At 39.8% G+C, this 23,093-nt stretch overlaps 1 protein-coding gene across 1 annotated transcript in view; it reads left to right on the top strand.

The window, feature by feature from the left end:
* The first annotated feature begins 1,947 nt into the window (after positions 1 to 1,947).
* Positions 1,948 to 23,093, top strand: part of RDX (radixin) — a 36,396-nt gene continuing 15,250 nt past the window's right edge. Inside the window, exons 1-3 of the mRNA XM_084226559.1 lie at positions 1,948 to 2,187; positions 10,243 to 10,314; positions 18,966 to 19,049. Of these exons, the coding sequence (XP_084082685.1) occupies positions 10,303 to 10,314; positions 18,966 to 19,049 (96 nt within the window). The 5' untranslated portion in view covers positions 1,948 to 2,187; positions 10,243 to 10,302. The remainder of the gene's footprint in view (positions 2,188 to 10,242; positions 10,315 to 18,965; positions 19,050 to 23,093) is intronic.

The following is a 23,093-nucleotide window of genomic DNA, read 5'->3' on the forward strand; positions in this document are numbered from 1 at the left end:
ATTCGGTCAACTAAAGTAAACACATTTTATCTGTGCACTGCAGTGAATCATAGCCAATTTATTTAAGTGGCTGAATGAAACAGGGTTTGTTTTTCTGCATTTTGTTTGTTTGTTTTATTTCCCTTGCTCTGACCTGCAGGTAAAGGCCATCTGAACGGGAACAGTACAATGCATACTAATAGTGGCTGATCTGTGAAACTGTGTATCTGCAGACACCGCAAGATGCCTTAAAGTTTAATGTTTCACACGAAGATGTTCTTCACAATGAAGAACAACAGTGACAAGAAGGAATTAGCCACTGTCGCTTCTTCCTTGGAGCAAAATGGCACAGACAAAGCTGGAAGTGAAATTTTAGCCCATGTGAGGAAATTAAACATACCATTAATAGACTGAGATGTTCAGATTCTGTGATGATGACTTAAGATAAATCCTGGTTTGAAATATACAACAAAATGCACGAAAATGTCACAAATTAAACTGTCTCCCAAAAAAGTAATTATGTTCAAGCTTCTATAAATATTTAATTTTATAATAGTTTGTATCACATGGTCATTTACCTTATCAGAATGTTCTTTAAATTTTGACAAAAAAAATTTAAAAATATTTAGTCAGTGAGGCTCCCACAAATTCTCTGGGGGATTATCCCTGTTTGCCAGGCTGCTTTCCTTCTCTTCCCCTTCTCCCCATCTCAACTTCACCACAGAATGTTCTTTTTATTCTTTTTGAAGCAGCTTTTAATTGAAAATTCCTCATAGTTCTTCCCCCGACCTCTCTTTATCAGACAGCCCGAGGGTGAGGTGTATTAATAGCAGCTGCATGACTCAGAGTTGGTAGCTCGAGTGGATCCCTTTGCACTGAGCTTTGCTGTTTGGCCTCCCTGCTTGGGTTGCCACTGAGCTCCGGGAGCACCTTCCCTTCCTTGCAAACAAAAATAAACTGAGAAAGCACAGTGGGGGCTGGGGTTGCTTCAACCTCTCTGTCCTTCAGAAGGATTCTCCTCACTGCTATTTTATTCTTCATTCCCATTGCGATTGTATTAAAAAAAAAGAAAAATATCAAAAAAAAGGTGTGATCCCATCCACAAGCGTGACTGTTTCACACGACTGAGTGATGAGAAAAGAGAGAACGCCCATCACTGCGATGATATGGAGGAGAGGGTCAGTGCTCTCCACTCAGACTGCATTCCATGCTCTTTCCCTGAAGGCATCCCTGTTCTCATGAGCCATCACAGCTCGACCCTTCCCAGCCCTGGCTCACCGCTCACCCCGCTCCTGCCCGCCGCACCGTGGGGCGGGTGGCATCGCCAGCTCCGAGCCACCCTATCTGGCGAGACACCCGGCCGCCCACCGCGCCCCGGAGCACACGCCTGCCAAAAAGGCGGCACTATGCCTGGCGGGGCTTTGGGCGGAAAGAAAACCCCAAACCATGCCGCCAACTCCCCCTCCCTGGCTGAAGCCTTTTTTGAGATTGTCCTTTCCCGCCCGCCCGCGCTAACGGGAGAGCTGCTTCTCCTCATCCCCTCCTCACTCAAGCGAGCAGGAGGTTGCTGGCGGGCAGCTCTGCCGCTCCAGCAGCTGCCACAGGCTCACATGACACGGGCAGAGCTGCGCTCGGCTGGGCTGCGCGGGGTCCCCGGGCACCGGCTCCGCCGGAGCGCGCGGAGGGGCGCGCAACTCCGTACGGAGGGCCCGCCGTCTCAGAAGGCGAGCGCTCGCCGCTGTCCCTTCACGGGAGCTCCGTCTCCCCGCTCCTCCCTGCCAGGACCCGCGGTCCCCGAGCCGTCCCCGAGCCGTCCCCGAGCCGTCCCCGTCCCTCACGGGAGCCCCTCGCGGCCGCCGCCCCCGCGCCCCTCCGGGCAGCGGCTTCGCGCCGCGCGCCGCGCATGCCCGCCCGCCCGTGCCGCGCGTGCGCAGTGCGTGCGCAGGAGCCACATCTGATAGGGGGGAAAATCCGAACGGCGGCGGCGGCCGCCATATTGCGGAGCTGTCACAGCGCCCGCCGCGCTCCGCGCCGCATCCCCGGCGAGCAGCGCGGGGCGGCCCCGCAGCGCCTCCTGCCCCGCTGCGAGGGGGCGGCGGGGGGGACACACCGCCCCGCCAGGAGCGGAGAGCGCCGCGCCCCGAGCACCCTGAGCCGGGGGCTCGTCGCCCCCCTCCGCTCGGCGCCGCGGAGGGAGCGGAGTCCCAGGTGAGGCGGGGGCGCTGAGGCGAGGGGTGCGCGGGCGGCCGCCGGCGGGGCCCCGAGGGGGGGGCAGCGCGGGGGCGGCAACCCGAGGCATGAGCCCGCCCGCTGCCCTCGGTGGGCGGGGGGCACCAGGCGACTTGTTGCGGCGGCGGGAGCGCGGCTCCGCGCCGCTCGTGTGCGGGACACCGCCTCCGCCCGGGAGCGGGACCCGGCTCGCCGACCCCCGGCTCGCCCCGCTCTGTCGGGGGGCCCCGGGAGCGCGCCCCCGGCGTGCCCGCGCAGCCTCCGCTGCATTATTCATGTCCCCGAGCGGCGCGGCTCGGGAGGTTACACCGTAGTAGACATGTGGCAGTCGGGTCGGGCCAGCTGAGTGCGGCGGTGTGGGAGAATAATAAGGAATTACTTCATAAACAAGTGCTGTGGAGCATCTGTTGCTGTCTATTGTTTTCGACAAATGCGCGTTTTTAAGAGTCCTTAAGTACTGACCGACGTAATGGGCGCAGCGGCCCTGAATGAGCCTTTGTGCATTGTTTTTTTGAATGGATTAATGTTTTGTACAAGTCGTGGGCATTTGTAATTAACCTTGTCGCTTAAAGTTTAGCGCAGATAAAGGGTTTTAGTTTCAACTTTGTGGAATTCACTTGTCTTTTGTCAGTTTCTTAATCTGAACGCGGAAAAAAAAATCTCTTTGGACTCTGTGCCAGCACAACTAATTACTTCGGTTGTAAGGTGCTGTTAAGCTGTCTTTTCCAGTCTGTAACACCCTGGACAAGTATTTCGTGTTCCTCTTTCTAGTACAGGCTTTTAAAAAGATTCCATTTTTCAAACTGAGTTACGGGAGTGGCATTTTCTGAGTTTCAAGTAGTTCAGTCTCTGTAGCTGATTCGTGTCAGGCTTCAGATGTATCCCTGCGTGTCGCTCTGGTTTGTTTCCCTCGGAGATGCCTGTCGCCGTGTCTGTGCCACGGGAGCGTGTTTGGGGATGCGTGTGCCTGCGCAGCGCCTCACACATGGAGAAGATTGTGGAGATGCGGTTGTTGCTGTCAGCTCTGGGTGCGTTGGCACAGCGCTGCTGGGCAACGTGTGCTCCCAGGGAAGATGTGGAGTTGGTGTACAGTAACATTATGGCTACTGCCATGAAGTTGATTTTTAATCATTAAAGATGGCACAAGTAGCAACTGTTTGTTGGATTATAAGACTTACCTCTATTGATCTATTGATTTAGCATGAAGGACTGTGAGAAAAATAAACTGCAAGTCAGTGCAGTGTTCCCAGATAAGCAGCCTTCCAGCAAAGGGCAATTGCAAGGCAGTGGCGTATTTCCAAGCTTTGTACTCAAGTGACACAGTTGTTCTACTAGCTTGGGAAACTGGAGAGCAAAAGCAAAACATCTTTAGAAAATGCATGAACAAATGACTTGGTGTGACATGTCTGGAGCTGTCCAGAGAGTTTTTGTTGAGTGCTGACTCAAAGAAAAGGGGTGAAAGTGTGTGTAGAGATGACAAAAAGAGTTCTGCTCTGGCTGTTTCTGCCATTGCAGGGCTATGGTAATAGTACTGCCAGAAAAAGGTTGTTTCACAGAAAATTGGGTAAAGCTGTAAAGAGAGTGAGGATTTAGATCCACCTACAAGCTGCAAAACCAGGAGGATAAGACATGTAGATATTATGACGTGAGAAGGCAGTTCCTGGCAGTGTTCCTTTGGCCTTTGCCAGGATAGGTGAACGGCCTTTCTTCTTCAGCAGCCTCGCTCCACTTTTTGAGAAGGGCTGCCTCTGTTGCCAGAGGTGAAGAGGAAAGTTGTTGTAGGCATGACGTTTTTCTGTTGGATGTGTTAAATACATCAAAGCTGTCCTATTGCTTTGTATTGCATTAGAAGTCTGTGGGAGTAGAGGAAAGGGAGGATTTTCAAGTTTGTAAATGTAAACAAAGCTTTATACAAATTTCTGGAGAAAGAACTGATTGTGGAAAGATACCGATCCATTAAAGCAGCACCCAGTGTATTCTGCATGCTCAGCAAGTTTACTCCAGAGCTGAAGGAGCCTAGATGAACTCTTTCAACACTGAAGAACTGCATTTGTTGGCTAACTATACCAATAGGCTAATACTTAGCTGTACTTTGAATATAAAAAATATTTTTTTCCTTTCTGCTTTAGATATTTATTAATCACTCTGTGAAGTGAAACCTTCAAGTCATGTAGTACAAAGAAAAAGAAATATGACATTGGCCCAAAAAAGCAATTAATCTTTACATTAGAATGCTGCAGTTTAAGAACACTAGCTAGTTCATATGGAGAATGGTAAGCAGCTAGTTCATAGGTTTCCTTTATTTTATGGAACTAGTTGTAAGAGATTTAACAGCATCATTCAGAAAATACAATACTTGACTTTGAGACAAGATATACCCAAAATTCTGGGTACATGTCCTATTTCTTTGCTAACTGTATGTTTAGAGAGAGGATTATTGCACTTGGAAGCAGTAGTACTTCTATCAGTTTATTTTCATGATTTCCATTTTTGGTGGTGCATCCAATGGTAAGATTGGCTGTTCTATCATTGTAGGACTCTTCAGAATCTTTTAATTATTTCCCGTAGTGCATTTTGGGGTACTTGAAGTTAAGGTTACTAAACTCAATAAATATTAAGTCTATGTAAATTGTGTAGCATGTCTAAAACATCCAGTTTATTAGCTGGCAAAACTGCAAGTAGTGCACAAATATTCTTTGACTGGTATGAAGTTACTTTTAATTGAATACTGTTGGCAACTCCCAGGTTTTCATTTTACTTCTGAAGTCTGCAGGAAGTCCAGTTTAGAAGAAATACTTAACTCTTCAAAATGTATTTTCCTATAGATACATTGAATAAATAAGTTGTACTAGTTCTATTGCAGTTATTTTTGAGACATAGCAAGCCTGTTTTGGGTGTTTCAGGCAAGGGAGGGTTGGGGGAAATAGTGGTTTTAAGAAGGGAAAGATACAGTATATTTTAAAAAAAAGCGTGTAAAACTCTGCATGTGGTGTCTAGCACTGGTCAAATCTCAATTTTTGCATATTAGGTGTACAATTAAGAGTTGGGTTTTTGGTTGGGGTTTTTTCCTTCTTTTTTTCTTTTCTTTTTTTTTTTTTTTGTGCGATAAATGGCTTGTTTTAGTTCCCGCCCTGGTTTGCTTTTATTGCAGACGACTGTGTAGGCGGTCGCTCTGTCCGTCTGAAAAAGATGTATGCAGAAGTAAAGTCTGTGGCAAATGAACTTCTTTATTGGATTGCAGCAAGTGTGTTATTAGGGAGCTGTTAGTGTGAAAGATGATTGCCCTGCAGACATTCTCAGACTGCGTTGGAGTAAAGACATTTTTGTAGAAATCTGAGACCAGTTAGTCAGGTCCAATGGCCTGTGAGTTGCCTATTGCTTCCCCTGCAAGGATTTAAAACTTTTAGGTACCACAAAAAATGGAATGGGATAAGACTTTGAAAAGAAAAAGTATATTAATTTTAAATAAGTTTCTGTTAATAAATGAGTGAATTATATTGCTGTAAGTAAAGCTCTGTGGTCCCTGACATCTCTCTGTATTTAGGGAAACAGATGGTAAACCTCTTGCTCAAGCTTAGGAGGGATGCTGCTGGAGGGACTGCTTCTGAGAGAAGGCCCTAAGCTATCAGATAGGGATACTGCATTTCAGTATTGCTTCTCTACCAGCCAAGCATCCTGCTCAAGCTTTCTGCCTGCTATCCCATCCTCACCTGACCTCAAACCCATGGCTCTGTGTATGAATGTTTCTTTTGAAAACAGCTGCTGCATAAATTATTTGACAGAATTTTGGCATCAGGCATTTTATGCACCATCATTTTCTGAAGAAAGCTTTCATTGTCATCTTTCAACAATTGCTTTATTTGTTGCTTTCTGTGGCATAACTCGAAACTTGGATTATACTGATTTAAAAATCTCAACTGCCTTGTAGTGAAACGAATTGAAATCGCAGCTTTTCATTTCAAGAGAGTTCTTGATGTTCTGGATGACTTTTTTATCTGTGCTGTGGAGCCTGCTGATACTTTTGTTGTTTTGATCCAGAGTCCAGATTGCTGCATACACTCTGAATGTCCTGAGTGTTGTAGCAGTAGGAAGTCAGTGAAGTCACAGCCTTGTTAATCTTGACTTGGAAGAGGGACCTTTAGATTTTAAATGCTGAAGTGATGAGCCTTTATGCCTTATAGGTCACAAGCTGGTTTCAGAATGCAGAAATTAAAAGGAATATCATTCCAAATCCCAGCTGATTGGGGTCTTTTTTGCTGGTTTTTTTTTTTTTTTTTTTTTTCACTATTTACAATGCCATTTCCCATGAGTGTTAAGATTAAAGTAAGTGTAAGTAATTAGTTGCTTCAAAGTTAAGAATTTGGCATCTGCTAAACATAAATTTATCTCAGCTAGCATTAGTAGCAAAAGCGAACTGCTACTCCAGTAATAACAGTGGAGATACACAATATTTTGCCTGGCTTCAGTTTTTGGTGTCTTTTGGCCCAGTGTTTCCCTCATGTTTCTTTTGTTTTTAATGTCAGCTGGTGCCAATGATTGGGAAAGATAGGGTGATTTTTGGTTTTTATTCAGTGCTTATTTGATGTCAATGTTTATAGTTTTAAGATCTGTGAATTTCTTGATTTGTATATAAATATAATAGTTACAATGCATTTGTATAACTGTACTGTTTCAAAATTGCACAATGTTTTGAGTATGAAAGCATATTCAGGCTGACACAGGCTATTTTTTGTATTATATATAGTAAGACTGACACAGGTTGGTTTTTTGTATTATATATAAAATGAAAACAATGGAAATAAGTTCAGCGTAATTGGCTAATTTTTTAAAAAGAAATTATAGATTTTTTTTTACATTTGTAAAAGATAGTGCAAGCAGACACTTCAACAAAATATACATGGGATGCTGTTGGTTTTGCATAATTTAATTTTTTTTCTGTTGCACTTATACTGTGATAATTTCTCAGGCCCATGAGATCTGTGGGACTAACAGTGAGACTTCATTTTTATTGAGTTTTACTTGAGAGGATTCTTGCTTTTTGCTGATAACTTTGTTCTCTTGCATGCAAAAACATGTCTCCCAATTGTGGTTTGATGACATAGGATTAACCTGTAAAACTCTGTAGTCACATTTCTGATTTTAAAAGTTACCTTAAGGTTTTAAACTAAGTTTTCAAAGAAATAATTTATGGTTTGTTGGTAGTATTATAGCAAAATGTTTGAGTAAAACCCAAAGCAAAAATCTGGAACATGTTTGTGAATGAATTTGTAGTAATAAAATGTATAAGGGTATGACAGTCATTGTAGAAATTGTTAGATGCTTTGTCTCTTAGACAGACCTCAGAAAGGAATCATTTGATAACACAGATCTTGGTCCTGTGCCATGTGCTGTCGTTGCTCTCCTGGAGACTGGACTCCCTTATCAGTCATCTTACCGTACCCCTTCTTTTCGGTGCTGTGTAACTAAAGGCACAGGAAGGTAGCTGTGCTACTTTCTGTTCCTTTTGGTACTATTGAGTTGGCACGCTTACAAAACGGTGGATGAGAATCTAATTTAGCTTTTGCATCCTTAATTAACCGGGTGTAACTCTAGGGCTTCAATCTGCCTTCAGGTTTTCAAGCATTGAACCTCTGCTGTCAGAGGTGAGCACAGGGATTACTACAGCTTGGAATCCTGCTAGCTGTTAGCAGATATTAGAGCCAAGCTTGTTTTGGTTTCTGTTATTCTCTTGAATTTTTCCAAGGCGTACATTAGGGAAAGAAGGGAGAAGAGGAGCCAGTCTCTTCTCTGAAAGGGAAACATGCTGTTAAATTTTTATCAAAAGACAGAGTTTATCAAAAGCCAATTTTTTCTTCCTCCCCAGAAAGCTTTTGTGGTTAAAAGCAGAGGAGAGGAATAGAAGAAAAGTGTGTTTGTAGTGTTCAAGGATATATTTAACAGTATCTTAGGAACAGTAGTCTTACTGATGATGTCCAGGTGTTACGAAGATAAAAGACTTGTCAGTAGAATTGCTTTGTTAAGGTTGGGGCTTGACACTCTTCAGCCATCTCAGACCCAGGAGAAAGTTAGCAAAGTTTGGAAGAAGGATGTTCCATTGATAGTGGGCACAGGGAATGCAGAATTCACAAGCCACAAGGACGTTTGGCACAACTTCCAAGATAAGGAATAAACAAACAAAGCCAACTCAGCAACTGTGCTGTATCAGCTCCAAGCGGAGAAAAGGTAATTCTGTCAGGGGGTGGCTGTGACCACAACTCAGGGCCTGCTGACTCCCTAAGCCCACGACTCCAGAGGGTAATGGCTGAGCATGTGGCGTGATTGGCAGAAGTGAGAGAATCATTGAACCAGTAGAAGGTAGAGAATGTTGATCAAGAAGAGAGCCATGTGACCTGTAGCAAATAAAATGCGACTGCTTGCTAAAATGTACGAAAGGTGTGAAGTTTGGAGGATTGGGGGACCAGCCTTTGGTGGGTTCCCGCCCAGCTCCCTGCTCTGAGCAGATCAGAATAAAGAAATGGAAATGCCTTGGCTCAGTGTGTAAATTGGCTCTGCATATCAGGCAGCGAGCCTGCATTTGGGACATGACTGATACTGTCCAGTTGTCTAGAGTATCTTCTGTAATTAAAAAAATCTACTGGATGTAGTTGTCTTTATGCTGGGAAAACAGAGTATTATTATACCTTTGGAGTTGGGCTGGATTAGTTATATCATAGTGAATGCAACTTCAAGATAGTGTTTTCAGGCTGATTTTTCATTAAACACAGTTTTGTTCCATATCTGAATTATGCCATTAGGTTTCTGTTTCTGTAATCTTTAGTCTTATCATTTGTTTTCTTTACCAGCTGACAACAGTTATGCTTCTTAAATTCTGTTTTTTTAGTCCGTTTTCAAACATATCTCTACAGATTAGAAGAAGAAATAAAAAATAAAGTGCTAGCACACCTTAAATTGCTGTGCAAATATTTCTAATATTTACTGTATTTTTATTGCCAAGAAGCAAGGAAAATTTTCTTCTGTAATTTTTTTTGTAAAAATACTTTATTTTTTCATTTTTCTTTATGAATTAAAGATCAGTTATACAAAAGCTTGGTTTTGATAACTGGATCGCTCTCAAGTATTCTGTTTTGCTCTTGCTTTCTTTTAAGCGCTTCTGAAGATTTTATTAATCTGTTGTAGCTGTGAAGTTATAATACTGAAATCTCAGATTATTCTGACTATCACAGTCATTTTTCTTAGTATAAGGGTAATTCCAGTTAATATTATTTTTTAAGGCAATGCAGTCTGTGATGCTCATTGCAAACCAGCAACAGTCTGATTTGTGGAAGTAATTACTGTAAATGTGTGCAGGAAGGTGACTGGCTGCTTGCTCTAAGTTAGAAGGAGTTGGAAAGGAGGGATGATATCTCCCAATAACTTTGCAAGCATATTTTTTCAAGGCGTTAAAAACTTTTTTTGGAACAGGAAACAAGAGTGAATACTTTCATTACCACATAGATGGAACTTATAGCCTTCTGCTTAAAAAGAAAAAATCAGTGTTATTTTAAGCACAGCAGAATGTCTTCCTTTTTTTACTGTTGATGTATTTGCATTTCTTTTCATTTGGGAAAAATTACTGTCATTCCTTTGCTGAGAGAAGCAAATTATTTTATAGGCAGGAAATAAAAGTTTTGATGCTTTAAAATTATTAGAGCGGGATTTTTGTCTTTGTGAGGTTTCTTGTAAATAACGTTAGAGGTTTTTAATCGTCAATGATGTATGATAGCAGAACCTTTAAAAGAGTTGGTTGCACTTGGGAAAACTGGTGTTGCTTTATTGTAACATTACTGCATAAATGTTCTACAGAAACTAGCAAGGATGTTACTGCTTAGACCTGTAGATTCTGGCTCTGGCTATTTAGTTGCTCTTTCTAGATGTCACCTACTGAGAAGTGTATTTTGTACATGTATAGCACTTGTGTACTTGTATAGGAATTTGTACTATTTACTGTGATAATTGATTCATTTTAAAACAGCCTTTTAATTTTATTTTTGGCAGAAGGGGGTGAAGAATTTTTGGAAGATTTAAGTGGACGGGAGACTACAGAAAACAAGAAAAATGCCGAAACCAGTAAGTAACAGATTTATAGTCATCTAAAATCTAGGAAGGTTTTTTACATTTTAGAGAGATAATCTTAACTATTCCAGTTGTTTTGACTCTGCCCTTTCTAGATTTCATAAGATTTGATCTTCTACAATTGAAGTTGAGACAGTTTAGTACCAACAAATGGAAAAAAAGATCAAGAAACCTTGGTACTGCAAATTGCATGGAGGGCAATTGGAAATGGGAGCAGCACTTGAAGCCCATTTGGCTGGCAGGAGGAATGACTTTTCAGGAATTGTTGACTTTTCGATGACCTGACTTACAGTAGTTATTGGAGGCATAATTTGAGCCTGACTCATTATCTGTGAGAATCAGTTTAAGGGATTTGGCAGGGGAAGACAGAACATGTCTAGAGTGTCTGCACTAAGTTAATAGTTTTACCATGGTAGAGGGTATCACATAGAAAGTAAGTTTGAATGGAGGAAATAAGCAGTTTGTGCTCTGCTGTTCCACTCATTTCAGCTAAGAAGATAAGGGTTCATCCACTTTCTACCCAGGGGGAATAAAAGATCTCCATCTTCTGTTTTGATAATAATTCTAGAAGTCTTTGAGGAGATAATTATTCAGTAGGTTGTTTCTTTTTCTGGTAATGTTATATTGCTACCTTAGGATTTCATCTGCCATGTGTTAAATGATTTTTGCTTGTCTCTTCCACCTGTATCCAGTAAGAAAAGGATTCAGAAAGGGAACTGAATTGTCAGATTATTTCTACTCAACTCGGTTGGTTTATGTAATAGCCTTCAGGCTTTCTTTGTTTACTAATGTTTCATTTTAGTAGCAGATTAGGAGCAGGGCAGGTCTATTGCTGAGAATAAATGTGTCTGTGTGCATGTGTATACACATACATCCCGATATGTAGATACATAAAAGGTTTTTGCTATTAATAAGAAATTACCCCTGTAAATAATCAGTTTTGTGTGCCACTATTTGGAACTGGTACAGCTTGATGAATAATGTGACCATGGGACTTAGGGCTTGAAGTTCTGTTGTGAGCTTTGCAGTTGGTCTGATGATCAAATGGTCGTACCTTGTTTCTGTAATTTCTTCTTTTCCTGCCTGTGGATTAGGGGCAGTATCTTGGCACTTTTTCCAGCTGGAAGTAGCTGTCTGTATCCTGCTCATTGGTGAGAGAAAGATGCACTATAAAGGGCAGGAAAATGAATTAGCAGCATACTATTTTGTTTGAGTGCTGGCTATGAGAATTGAGTATACTGCCTTTGATGGAGCTTCTCAACTGGAAAACTGTGTTTTAAGGATGAGGCAAAAAGTCATTGTGAGCTCATGCCGTTTCTGAGGCCTTCGGCTCCATGCAGCTGGAGACCCATGGAGCCACAGAAGTGGTGACTAGGAAAAAAAAAAAAGCATGGGTGATGTAACTTCTTTTTTAATTCTGAGATTGGAACCATGAAATTTAGGCTGGCAGGGTTCTCTCTATTTTAAGGACCAGAGAAAATTGAAGGAAATAAGAATTTTAGAGTTGTTCACGATGAAAGCAATATCCTTAGAACTGAGATTGCGGTGGTGTTGGAAGAGCGCACAATCTACCCTAATAATGGATATTAGCTACCAGATCTTAGCAAAGAAGCTGGCCTTGTGCCAAAGATAATTTTTTTTTTCTTTAAAAGGGACTTTTTATGAAGAGTTCATGTGTCTCTTGATGATGTAGGTGTGTGTGAAATCCTAGAAGGAAGCCAAGTGAAAGGAGTCATTATAAATGAAATGAAATTGATTACATTTCTCAGTGTCTTCCTGTAAACTGCAGGTTGCTGTAATTATAGTTGGTAATCAGTGAATGAAGAAGTAGGTTATTTGCCAAAGGTTAAGTAGTATTACCTATAAAAATCAAATCTCATTTTTTGTTCTGGTTGCTTCTTAAATGATAGATGATGGCTTTGGAGCTCTCTTCCTCCCCCCTCCTCTCTTCCCCCCCCCCCCCCCCCCCTCCCCTCCCCCCTGCCTTCTTTCTTCTTTGGAGACTGTAAGAACCTAGCCATGGTTATGTTTAATGAATCTGATGTTGTTCTTTGAAAAGTCTTGCTGTTCTGCTCAGATTTGATAGTACTGGACAGTAGGTCTCTTGCTATGGACGTTTACTGGAGCTCTTGTGAGCTGTCTTTATGGACAATCCACAATAACCAAATGTACTTCTAGTCCAGAAACTGTTTATGCTTTAACTCCCTGCTTATTTTTGACAGCTGTTACAATAAGACAGTCAGTGTCCTGTAGCTTTATTGCTGGAAATCATTTAACCTGAAAGCTAATGAAATAATCATGGGTAAAAGCTGAGAAAACCCAGGTAACATAAGTGGTGAGATTTTTGACAACGTCATTTTATCTCTTCTGTATTACTGCGACCTATTTAGGTTTTCTTTTTTCAGACTCTGCTGTGATGATCTAATTGATAGTTTTCAGGCAGGTCTGGTAGTCTTGTAAATATGTAAACCTGTGCTGTACAACTATAAATTCTTCATAGGTTTCTGGGATTAATTACTTCCTTAAGAAAATAACAAATAAATAAGCCATAGATCAATTTAAATGAAATCAGTACCCACTGAACCACAGAAAAGGCAATTAAATAAATTTTTGGTTTCACTTTTTTTGGTTTCACATTGTAAAGTTACGTGGTATTCCAGACAAAATTAAGTAAATGAGGACCAGTAGAAAGTCCTGGTGTATTGGAATTTTATAGCAAACATCTTTCATTTTTCCTGGAAGTCTCAGTCTGAAATAAGTTTCATGCCACTGTGAATGATTCTTAAACATGGCAGTAAAAGTTAATGTGTTTCAGATTTTCTTTCTTAGAGGCTAGTAGGTAAATAGTTTGGTTGAAAAGGCTGTTTTGAAAGGGTAAAAGCAACTTTAGTATACATAATTGAAACATTTTCATTTTTGATTGCTTCAGTAGAAAGTTCCTTCACTTTGCCTGGGTTTGTGACAAAGTGGCTTTCCAGTTTTTCAACTGTTACTCAGCATCTACTCTGATTTTACAACCAAATAGTTTGTTTTTAAAAAAGACTTAATATTTTCTGTTCTACCTAGCAGTGTGAATTTTAGTTTCATGTAGCATGGTGTGATCCATCTGAATAAAACTGATGACTTCTTTAATTATGTCTTTGCTCTGTAATCAAAATTTGGGCTGTTGCAAGTGCTGTTCTCAGTATGTTTAGTTGTCAGCTTGCTGAAGAACAGAATATTTGTTGACTTGTATTTTCAGTGCTTTTTTCCTAAAAGAATAAATACAAAATGTTTCTCAGCTCTATGGCATTCTCACAGATCTGCGCTGAAAATAGAAACATAGAAGCTAAAATTAGACATCATGGTTACATAACTGTTAATCATTTCATACACTAAGATCAGATTTAATTGACTGAAATATTGTATTTATAGGGTGTAGAAATAGTTAAATTATCATCTGATTTGGTGATAATTTGCAGCACTTTTGTACAAGACTACCAGGCATGAAAGAAAGCAAGCATTACACTGGGGAGTAACAGAGATAGATGTTAAAGTTACTAAGATTAAGAAGGACTTTTTTTTTTAGGTTTATTCAACATTTTATGATATTGTGTATTCAGAAGGAGTAAATAAACAAATTCTGGAATAATATTGTGGTTTGAAATTCTAATATTAGCAAGATTAAGCCAATTTCTGTAAGGTGATTGAACCAAAATAGTGTATAATTTTTTTTTACTACAGTGCTGTTGTTACACAGGAAAATCTTTGAGTCTGTGTAATGTAGTATTTGAATTATGGCATGAATTTATGATTTATTTCTGTAGTATAAATAGACAACTGATGTCAGCTTGGAGGACTGTTTTCTTGATTCATCTATTAGTAAAATCTGTTTGACATTATTCTGTAGCCTTCTATTCCTAATGCTGTTTAATTCTTACCTTTTTACCTTATCTTCTTCATAAAGTTTTTTTCTTTCATCTCTTCCTATTTCTACTTCGACATTGGTATGGAGAGACTGCTGTGCAGTCTGTGAAGCAGTGGGACTAATGTACTGCTACTCTTAACACAATTTAATATGCAAACTTGAGATTGTAAATGGCTGAACCAGTGTGATGGAGCTCTTTGAACAAACTTTTTTTGCCATATGCAATTTTCTTATGAATCAGACTGGTTTTTGTGGCTTTTGCAAATGACTAATTTGTATTGCATTCATTAAACCAAAGCAAAGCCTCTGGAAACCATTTCCATGTTATTTTAAATGGCTTTTTTTTTTCTCAGTATTGGTACCTACTCAGTTTTGGAGTTCATGATGAAGTGCCATAACTAATATTCGCAAAGCATGGCTGAAGTACAGTAATATAATGTTTTAGATTATTAAGCTTACAGCCAGGTTTTGTGCATGTTTCATGGACTGTATCTGTTTGAGGAGAGGTTCAAAGGTTAATGCGGTGACGGTGTAATAGTCCCGTAAATTGTGAAGGGTTGAAGTTAGGTACTACAAGAAAGTGTAGACATACTTTTTCAAGTCCTCAAAGCTGAAAGAATGTGTGCAATAAAAATATAATTTCCTTATGAAGTGCGGGCTTTTATTAAGTGCACAACTGTGTTTGTTATTCCAGATATTGTCAATGACTGTACTCTTTATTTGTTTTGATAAATTATTTAATAGATAATTTGCTGTGGAATATTCTTCTATAAATAGTATTTTGTGAGTTGTGGCAAATATCCTCATAACCCATTAGCAACATTTGTTATCAAAACATCAGTTGTTCCCTTGGCAAAGAATAATCAACGTGTAATTCTTTAGTGTGTGTTCTTCCCTTTCCTTTGGCCATGTTTAGTCATTCTGAAGCAAGTCTGGTAAAATACAGATAAACTCAGCCTGCTGCTGATGCCAAGGACCTGGACAAGCTCGAGAAGTGGGACAATGTTAACCTCCTGAGGTTCAACAAGGCCAAGTGCAAGGTGCTGCACCTGGGCTGAGGCATCCCCCCATGTCAACAGGCTGGGGATGAACAGATGGAGAGCAGCCCTGCTGAGAAGGACTTGGGGATGGATGGAGGATGAGAGGATGGACGTGAGCTGTCAATGTGCTCTCACAGCCCAGAAAGCCAGTGGTGTCCTGGGCTGCATCCAGTGGTGGGCAGCAGGGCCAGGGAGGGGATTCTGCCCCTCTGCTCTGCTCAGACCCCACCTGCAGGGCTGCATCAGCTCTGGGGTCCCAGCACAGGTTCTAGAGGAGGATCACAAAAATGGTTCACAGAATGGAGCATTTGTCCTTATGAGGAAAGGCTGAGAGAGTTGAGGTTGTTCTGCTTGGGGGACAGAGCAGGAAGACCTTATTGTGACTTCAGTACTTAAAGGGAGCTTATAAGAAAGGTGGGGACAAACATTTTATCAGGGCCTGTTGCAATAGGACAAGGCGAATGGTTTCAAACTAAAAGGATATCGATTTGAACTACATATAAGTAAGAAAATTTTTATGATGCAGGAGATGAAACTCTTAACAATTGCCTAGCAAAATGATAGATGTCCCATCTCTGGAAATATTCAAGGTCAGGTTGGATCGGTCTCTGAGCAACCTGATGTGTAGGGGAAGGTGTCTGTGCTCATTGCAGGGGCATTGAACTAGATGATCTTTAAAGGTCCCTTCCAAGCCAAACTATTCTGTGATTCTATTTAGTACGCACACTTGAGGTAGTAATTGGCTGAACTGTGTGAAGAAGGGAGCTGTTAGGTTCTGGTAACAAAGATGTGGGATCCTGGTGAGAGCAAGTTTGAAAAGCAGGCACTGAATGGATCTTGTGGTATGTGTAGTGGTATCCTTCCAATCCTTGCTACAGGAAGCCTTTATGCATTTCTCTTGTCACCATTGCAAGAGCTCCTTCCTGTTTCTGTATTTGTGTGGTAAAGTTGATTTAGATTAGTGCCAGTCCTCATAATTTGTGGTTCAGATCATTTCCCCCGCCACCAATGTCACATAAAGAGCATTGTGTCAAAGTAACCAGATACAAAGCAGAGGTTACATGAGTGACACACCATTGCTGAAGCTCCTGGACCTTCTTTCTCTGCCTGTGTTTTCTCAGTTCCCTGCCAGATTTATGATGTGCAAACTTCCCCAATGACTCTTGTTAATGTAGTTTGCTAGCTTTATTTTACAGACAATGCAACTGGTACCAGAGGTTTGATTTTTGTTGAGAGGGTGCCCTGTTATCAAGGTTTGAATTAGATAAGTATACCTTCAGGACTCTTCAGGTTTTGACGAAAGTAACTTGCTTATGTTCCATGCCCAGAAATAATTGAAGGCGTGAAACAATGTTACAAATTTGTAGAAGCCTGGTATTTGTATGCCAAACATCAAAGTCAGTCCAAATTCCTTCAGAAAGAAAATGAACTGTAGTGTTAACTTTTGTCTCTTCTTAAATAATTCATATCACAAAAGATAATGTTTTTACATTGCCATCATTTAATTTGCAACTTTTTTATTAGAACTGAATGTGTAAATATTGATTAGCAGCTGAGTGATCTGTTAATTGGAAGTACAAAGATAAACAGAGATGCTGCAGGCTTAAGCGGTTGGTGTATTGTGTATAAGTGGCTAGGTACTCTTAATGTCTGTTTGTACCTCTTGGAGGTGTAGCTCTGTACTCTTAGAGCACTCAGATTTTTTGGGGCAGTAACATCCAGAAGCCAACAGAATTTAGAGCTGTATTGAGTTCGTCTCTGTATTACAGCTATTATTTTACTGTTTGGGTGTTCTAGTTCTTGTGAAGGATAAACTCTCAGGTAGTATTTCTTGCATTTGTAGATGACATTTGTAGTAAGGATATTTATATAAGAAGTTTTTGCTGCTGCAATTAGTTTTGAACTTTTTGTGCTTTGTAGATCTGTTACGCTTCTTGTTTTGGCAATGGTGCTGTTATATAACAGAGCACGTTGGCATTTAATAAAATTATTTTTTGGCCTTATTCTTTGTAACTTGCTTACTTGTGACTGCCCTAAAGAAGACTTCATTTTTTAAGTAGAAAGACTGTTTTTAAAAGTTAATTTTTTGTAATTAAGGGGCAATCCCTCATGCTTAAACTAGTGTAACTGGCGGTGAGTTAGAACTACCATTTTAAATTAGTTTTTTTGTTAGATGAATTATATTCTATAAGGGTTATTTTTCTTCTCAGGAAATAGAGAGACTGAGAGAATCTGTAGAAAGCATATTTTTCCTTCTTCCTGACACACACCCTCTATTTTTTTTATTTTTATTTTTTGCAATAAAACTAAACTATCTTTTACTCCAAAGTGTTCATCTCTTGTTCTTTATCAGTGCTTGCACACACAGTAAAGTTGGCTAAGCCCCCTCTATCATTCTTGTTTGCAAGTCTATAACCTAGATGTCCTCAGGTTCCTGCTATTCTTGTCTTGTATATCCCCCTTGATGCTGAAGGGAGCAGTGATCAAGCTTCATCCGTTGCATGAAGACAAACTGCTCTGCAGTTTTCTTTTTCCCCACTTGAGATCTCCCTTCTGTGTTTTGTCTTTCCTTCTTTTCCAGACAATCACTTCTCAAAGTATTCCACCTGGTGGCAAAATTAGGGAAAGAGTTAATGGAAATGGTTTGCACATGCATAGATCAAGTAGTGTAAGAACCTGTAATACAAGTCCTAATTTATTCCTGTGCCCTTTTTTACAGTAGAGAGAAATTAGAATATATCTGTGTGAGTTTGGTTTCTCTGCATTTATAGGAAGGTATATTTGACCTTAAATGCTTTATATTCTTATGCTCTAAAGATTAATAAAATGTTATTGATACCCTGGCAGTAGGAGTTGGAGGACCATTCTAACACTGAGAAGACAGTGCTGTGCATTTAAAACTTTGTTCTGTTTCATGGAAATTCTCACTTCTCTCTGTACTAGCTGAAGAGAAATTGGAAAGGGCTGTTGTACTTCCAAGTAAGGCTTCCAATTAGCTCCTGCAGTATTTGACTTCTTGTTTTATAACAAATAAGCTGAGTGATTGTCAGGAGTCATCTGGAAAATGGTCCTCCCTTTCAGGAGAAGGAGGTTCATTGAATGGTGGCGGTTTTTTTTAGTCTTGCGGGAAGGGAGTTAAAGGAGGTTGGCACTAAGGAGAGCTAACTGCTGTAGTTTTTCTTTCCAGTGGTGAAAACCTTCTTCTAGTCCGTCCTGAGATGTACAAGCTCTAGTCCTAGAGCTTGGTTAAAGTGCCTAATTTGACCACCAAACTTCTTGAGTTTGGAAATGGCAAGCAGGAGGCTGCTTGTCTTTTTATATAGGCATAAATACCTTAAAATGACATATATGTGACCAAGAACTTTTGCATGCATTTGGGAAGCCCTCTGAAAGATAGTACCCAGTAGCTGAATTTCCCAATGTTCTTCAGCTCTTCAGTAGTGATGTCAGCTTTCCCATAAAATTAATTTTGAGCTTAGTTTTCTAATTTAACCTTCCAACCTACTGGTAAATACTATGCTGATTATGCTTTTAGACTGAAGATGAGAATTTTTTCAGATTCAAATTTTCTGTTTTTCTTACTGCTATGTTCTGTGTGTACACAAGACCATTAAAATTGTTGAACTTACTGTTTTTTACAGGCTATAGAAGCATTACACTGTTACAGTATGATTTAAATATTTCCTTATGTTCTGTAGATCAATGTCAGAGTAACCACAATGGATGCAGAATTGGAGTTTGCCATCCAGCCCAATACAACAGGCAAGCAGCTCTTTGACCAGGTAATTTACATGTCTCTATGTATATAAGTGCAAGCACATAAGAGTATTGTGGTTATTAAGGCATAGTCTAAAAAAGTGGCAGTGTTCACATGTACAGATTGTTTTTTCTTATGTTATCTAAGCTATGCTCTGAGTTAGTGTGAATTTCCTCATTACTTCTCATGGAACATATTGAATTCAAAGACAACTCTCTAAATATGGTACCAGTGAGGCTTTGGATAAATTGTGTATGGAACTGCTTTGAAATTAATTGTGTGTTTTATGTCTAGTAATTTTATAGTTGCTACTGCAATATAGTTGTTAGAATTGAATATTTTAGAAATATGTATGTAACAGTAAGTTCATTAATGAAAGCTAACACAATTGCTTTCCAACAATAGATAGTGTAAGATGGTTTTTATCTTCCCAGATGGTAGAACTAAATACTTTTGTTCTATGAACCAGTTTGGAATTTATGGAAAAAAAAGAAAAGGAAAAAAGAATAGTTGAAAATGATGACCTTAATGTGCTTAAGGTCTGCAAACCTATCACAGCTGCACACTGTCACTTGATGGTGTGTTGTACATCAGTCAAATGGACCAAGTGAATGATTTGGTCTGTTCTTGCGCTCATGTGATGTTGGTCATCAGAATCTTGAAACAAGTTTTTGACCTGTGTTATGGGTGTTAGAGGAAACCTTAAAAATAGTCACAACCTGTCAATGTGTTGTCATTTTCCAACAAGATACCAATAAATATGTTTTATTATCTAGATCCAAGATGTATGCCTTTATTTAGGAAATCTGGAAATATCTCAAATTACTCTTCAAAAATAGTTTAAGTAGGTCAACAGTTATGTCTAGTAGTTTCTGTCCATTCCACTATAGATGCTTGAAATATGTAATGATGAGTACTAAGAGAAAGTAACACATCAAAAAAAAGTTCTTAAAACTTCTAGTTGACCTTTTAGAGTCAATTAAATGTCTTATTATATAAACTGAAAAGAAGAGAATGTTTATTGTTTTAATACTGAACTTTTAGATGAATAAAATCGCCTTTGCAGTTTTTGTTTGAAATGACAGACTCTTAACACTTACTGCCTGCCCTTTCTCAAACATCAGTAGCAGTATATGGGTATACCTATGAAGTAGGTCTTCAGCCCCTACATAGGAATAAACTTCATGACTCTTAAAAAGACTTCTTGAAAAAAACAGGCTGTCTTGCTTTTTGTCTAACCAACGTCGTCATCATCAAATACAAGTATGGTATTCTGTGGCATAGAAGATTCAAGCTGTTACTTGTCTTTTGGCAGCCTTTGCTATCTTATGCCATTCACTGTTGGGTGGGGTGACATTCTGCTGTGTAATGTCTTGTGCCCAGGTAATCAGGCTCATCCAAATTGGAGCATTTGCAAACAGGGAACAAAGATACAGTCCTGAATTTGTTGTCGTGCTCTCTTCTTTGTTCCTCAGTTCTCTGTGTGGTGTTTGACATCTCACCAACTCTTAGCTTTGGAGTTTGAAATTGAAAAAAAATGTAGGTCAAGAAAAATCAACCAGAGTAGTTGTGTGTGAGAAACACTTTTTAGCCTGCTCTTAAATTCACGTGTGAGTTCCACTGTGTAACATCAAGAGCTGAACCATATTGTGAAACCAGCATGAAATTTCCAGACAAAAAGTTATCTTGTTTCTCTATAGAAAGAGAATCCAATAGCACTGTTACTGAAAGGATTGGCCTTCAAGGTTTATGCAGAAGTGGTGAACATGACAAGCAGGTTGGTTATTGTTTGCAGAAAATAACCTCTCCATGGATTCAGCTGTTATGTAGTGCTCCCCTACATTTTTGATGAACAACCTTTCAACCTTTTACCAGCTGGCGTTCTCTTAGGTTTTTAATTGGTATTTTCTGGAGTTGTTGATTTGTTTCCCATTCCATATGTATGTTCTCATCATCTTCATCTGCTAGCAGGCAAGAATGCAGCATTTGAAATCTGTGGCTTTCTCTTTTCCATTGTTAAACTCAGCAAGCTTCTTATTTATTGCACAAGCTTTCTTTTTGTTTTTTTTTTTTTTAATTACTTGCATTTCAGAAGGTGTACTAACATACTTATCTTTGGTCCCTCTGTCTATCCTGTCGCTGGTCAGAATAGGCAAGAGGGGATCTGTCCTCCTCTAGTCAACCAGTTAAGCATCTGTAGCTTTCCTGAGAGAGAAAGAACCCTGTGAGGGATGTTTCCACACACTGGTGGTAATTGTGGGTCAGTTATTTTGTTTTGTTAACACTGTGCATTAGTAGCTTTTGGCTGACTGTAGCTGCCGTTCAGAAGGAATGTGAGGGTTGTCTCCTTTATTTCATGTTGTAATTTTCCTTTATCCTTTATCCATTGTCCTTTCCAGATGTCTCCAAAGCCTTCTTTAGAATCTTGTGGAAGCTGACCATATGAAATCCTTGTTAGGTTGTCTTAGATGTATGTTGTGATTTGCCCAGACAAACATTGTTCAGGTTGCTTTTCTTCTCCAAGAAGTTTTTATTGCCTCTTAATAGTCAAGTTGTAGGATGTGATGGTGGATAAATCTGTTTTACAGATGGGATGAACACTTGCCTGAAGCTACTTAATAGAATTTTGGGCCAGAATCAAACTCCTAAGTTATTCATTCTCTACTTACTTTTCATTAACATGCTACTGCTGTGCACAAGTGCATGTATTATCTTGGTACAAAGTTTCAGAAAGATTATTTCCCTTTCCTTTGAGCTGAGAGGCAGTGTAGGCAATGCTTTTTCCTTATTTGTGGATTCTGTTGGTTTTAGTGTTGTTTTGGCAAACCTGTGTAGCTCTGCATTGCTGTACCCAGGTTGTATGTATTTAACTCACGTGCATCTCAGGGCCCATAGTTAGTGGGTTGAGAGCAAAATGTTTTGATGTGAGCATAAGCACTTGTCTCCTTATGCCTTACGGGCAGAGCTGTTGAGCATCTGCAGTTCTTTGCAGCTCAGAGAGCTGATAAGGTACAAGGGCTCAGCTTGGACAGCTGCTAAGTAAAGAGCATTCTCAGTCATCTGATAAAGCCATAAGTAGTTTGATCTGTGTTGTATAGGAGATCTGTGCCAAAAGAAACAGCAGGTCTGAAATTCCTGAGTTGGGGCACCAAATTTAATGCTGCTTGGGACCATACTAGTAATATACACCTGTTCTAAGCATTTCTTATGGTCTAAAGTAAATTATGTGGGAATTCTAGAGGAAATAACCATGCTCACTCAAGGCATCAGTAAGGTTGGATCCACAAACATTGTCTGTTTTGTGCTTTTGAAGTGAAATGATAAAGTAGGAAAAAAGGTGCACGCTTGAATGGTTAAGTGATTTTTCAAATATGCAAGGCAGCAGAAGTAAGTTTGCATAGTTATCTTATGACATTTTCTAATTTTCAAAATCTTAATTTTGCAACCCGATAGTACTACTTTAAAATGGAGGAGGATCTATGTGTAAAATTCTATTTACTTCACATGCATCTGAATGCTTCCATAAAACAGCCTTCAGTAAAGCAGCTTGGCACCATGGTCCAACCTGAGGACATATGTAAGTACTACCATGCGTGATCTTTGGAGCCAGAGTTTACAGTCATTTAATAATCTTTGCTGGACCTTTCTGATTAATTGCTTATTAAATCCACATATGCTTTTGCTGTGCAAAAGACTTGTAAAACAGTTCCACAGTTTCATTATTCTCTGTAGTAAAAGTGCTTCTTTTTGTTTGCTTTGAGCCTGCTGTGTCATAATTTCTGTTGATTCTCTTGATTCTTGCATTATAAGAAATAATGAACAATCATTCCCCTTTTTCCTTCTACATGCCATGCAAATTTTATAGACCTGTATCACCGCCTTCCTTATTTCTCTGTCAGTAGCCCTAGTTCGTCTTAGCTATGCAGAAAATGTTCCAAGTCACTGATCATTCTTTTCAGCATTTCTGAAACATTTCCATTTCTGCAGCATCCTTTTTTATAAGTTGATGTGATCAGTCCTTATGTAGAATTAGAGATTTGTAAATACCATACATGTGTATAGTAATGTA

This window comes from Fringilla coelebs, assembly GCF_963513975.1.
Source record: "Fringilla coelebs genome assembly, chromosome: 2".
NCBI classification, from domain to species: Eukaryota; Metazoa; Chordata; class Aves; order Passeriformes; family Fringillidae; genus Fringilla; species Fringilla coelebs.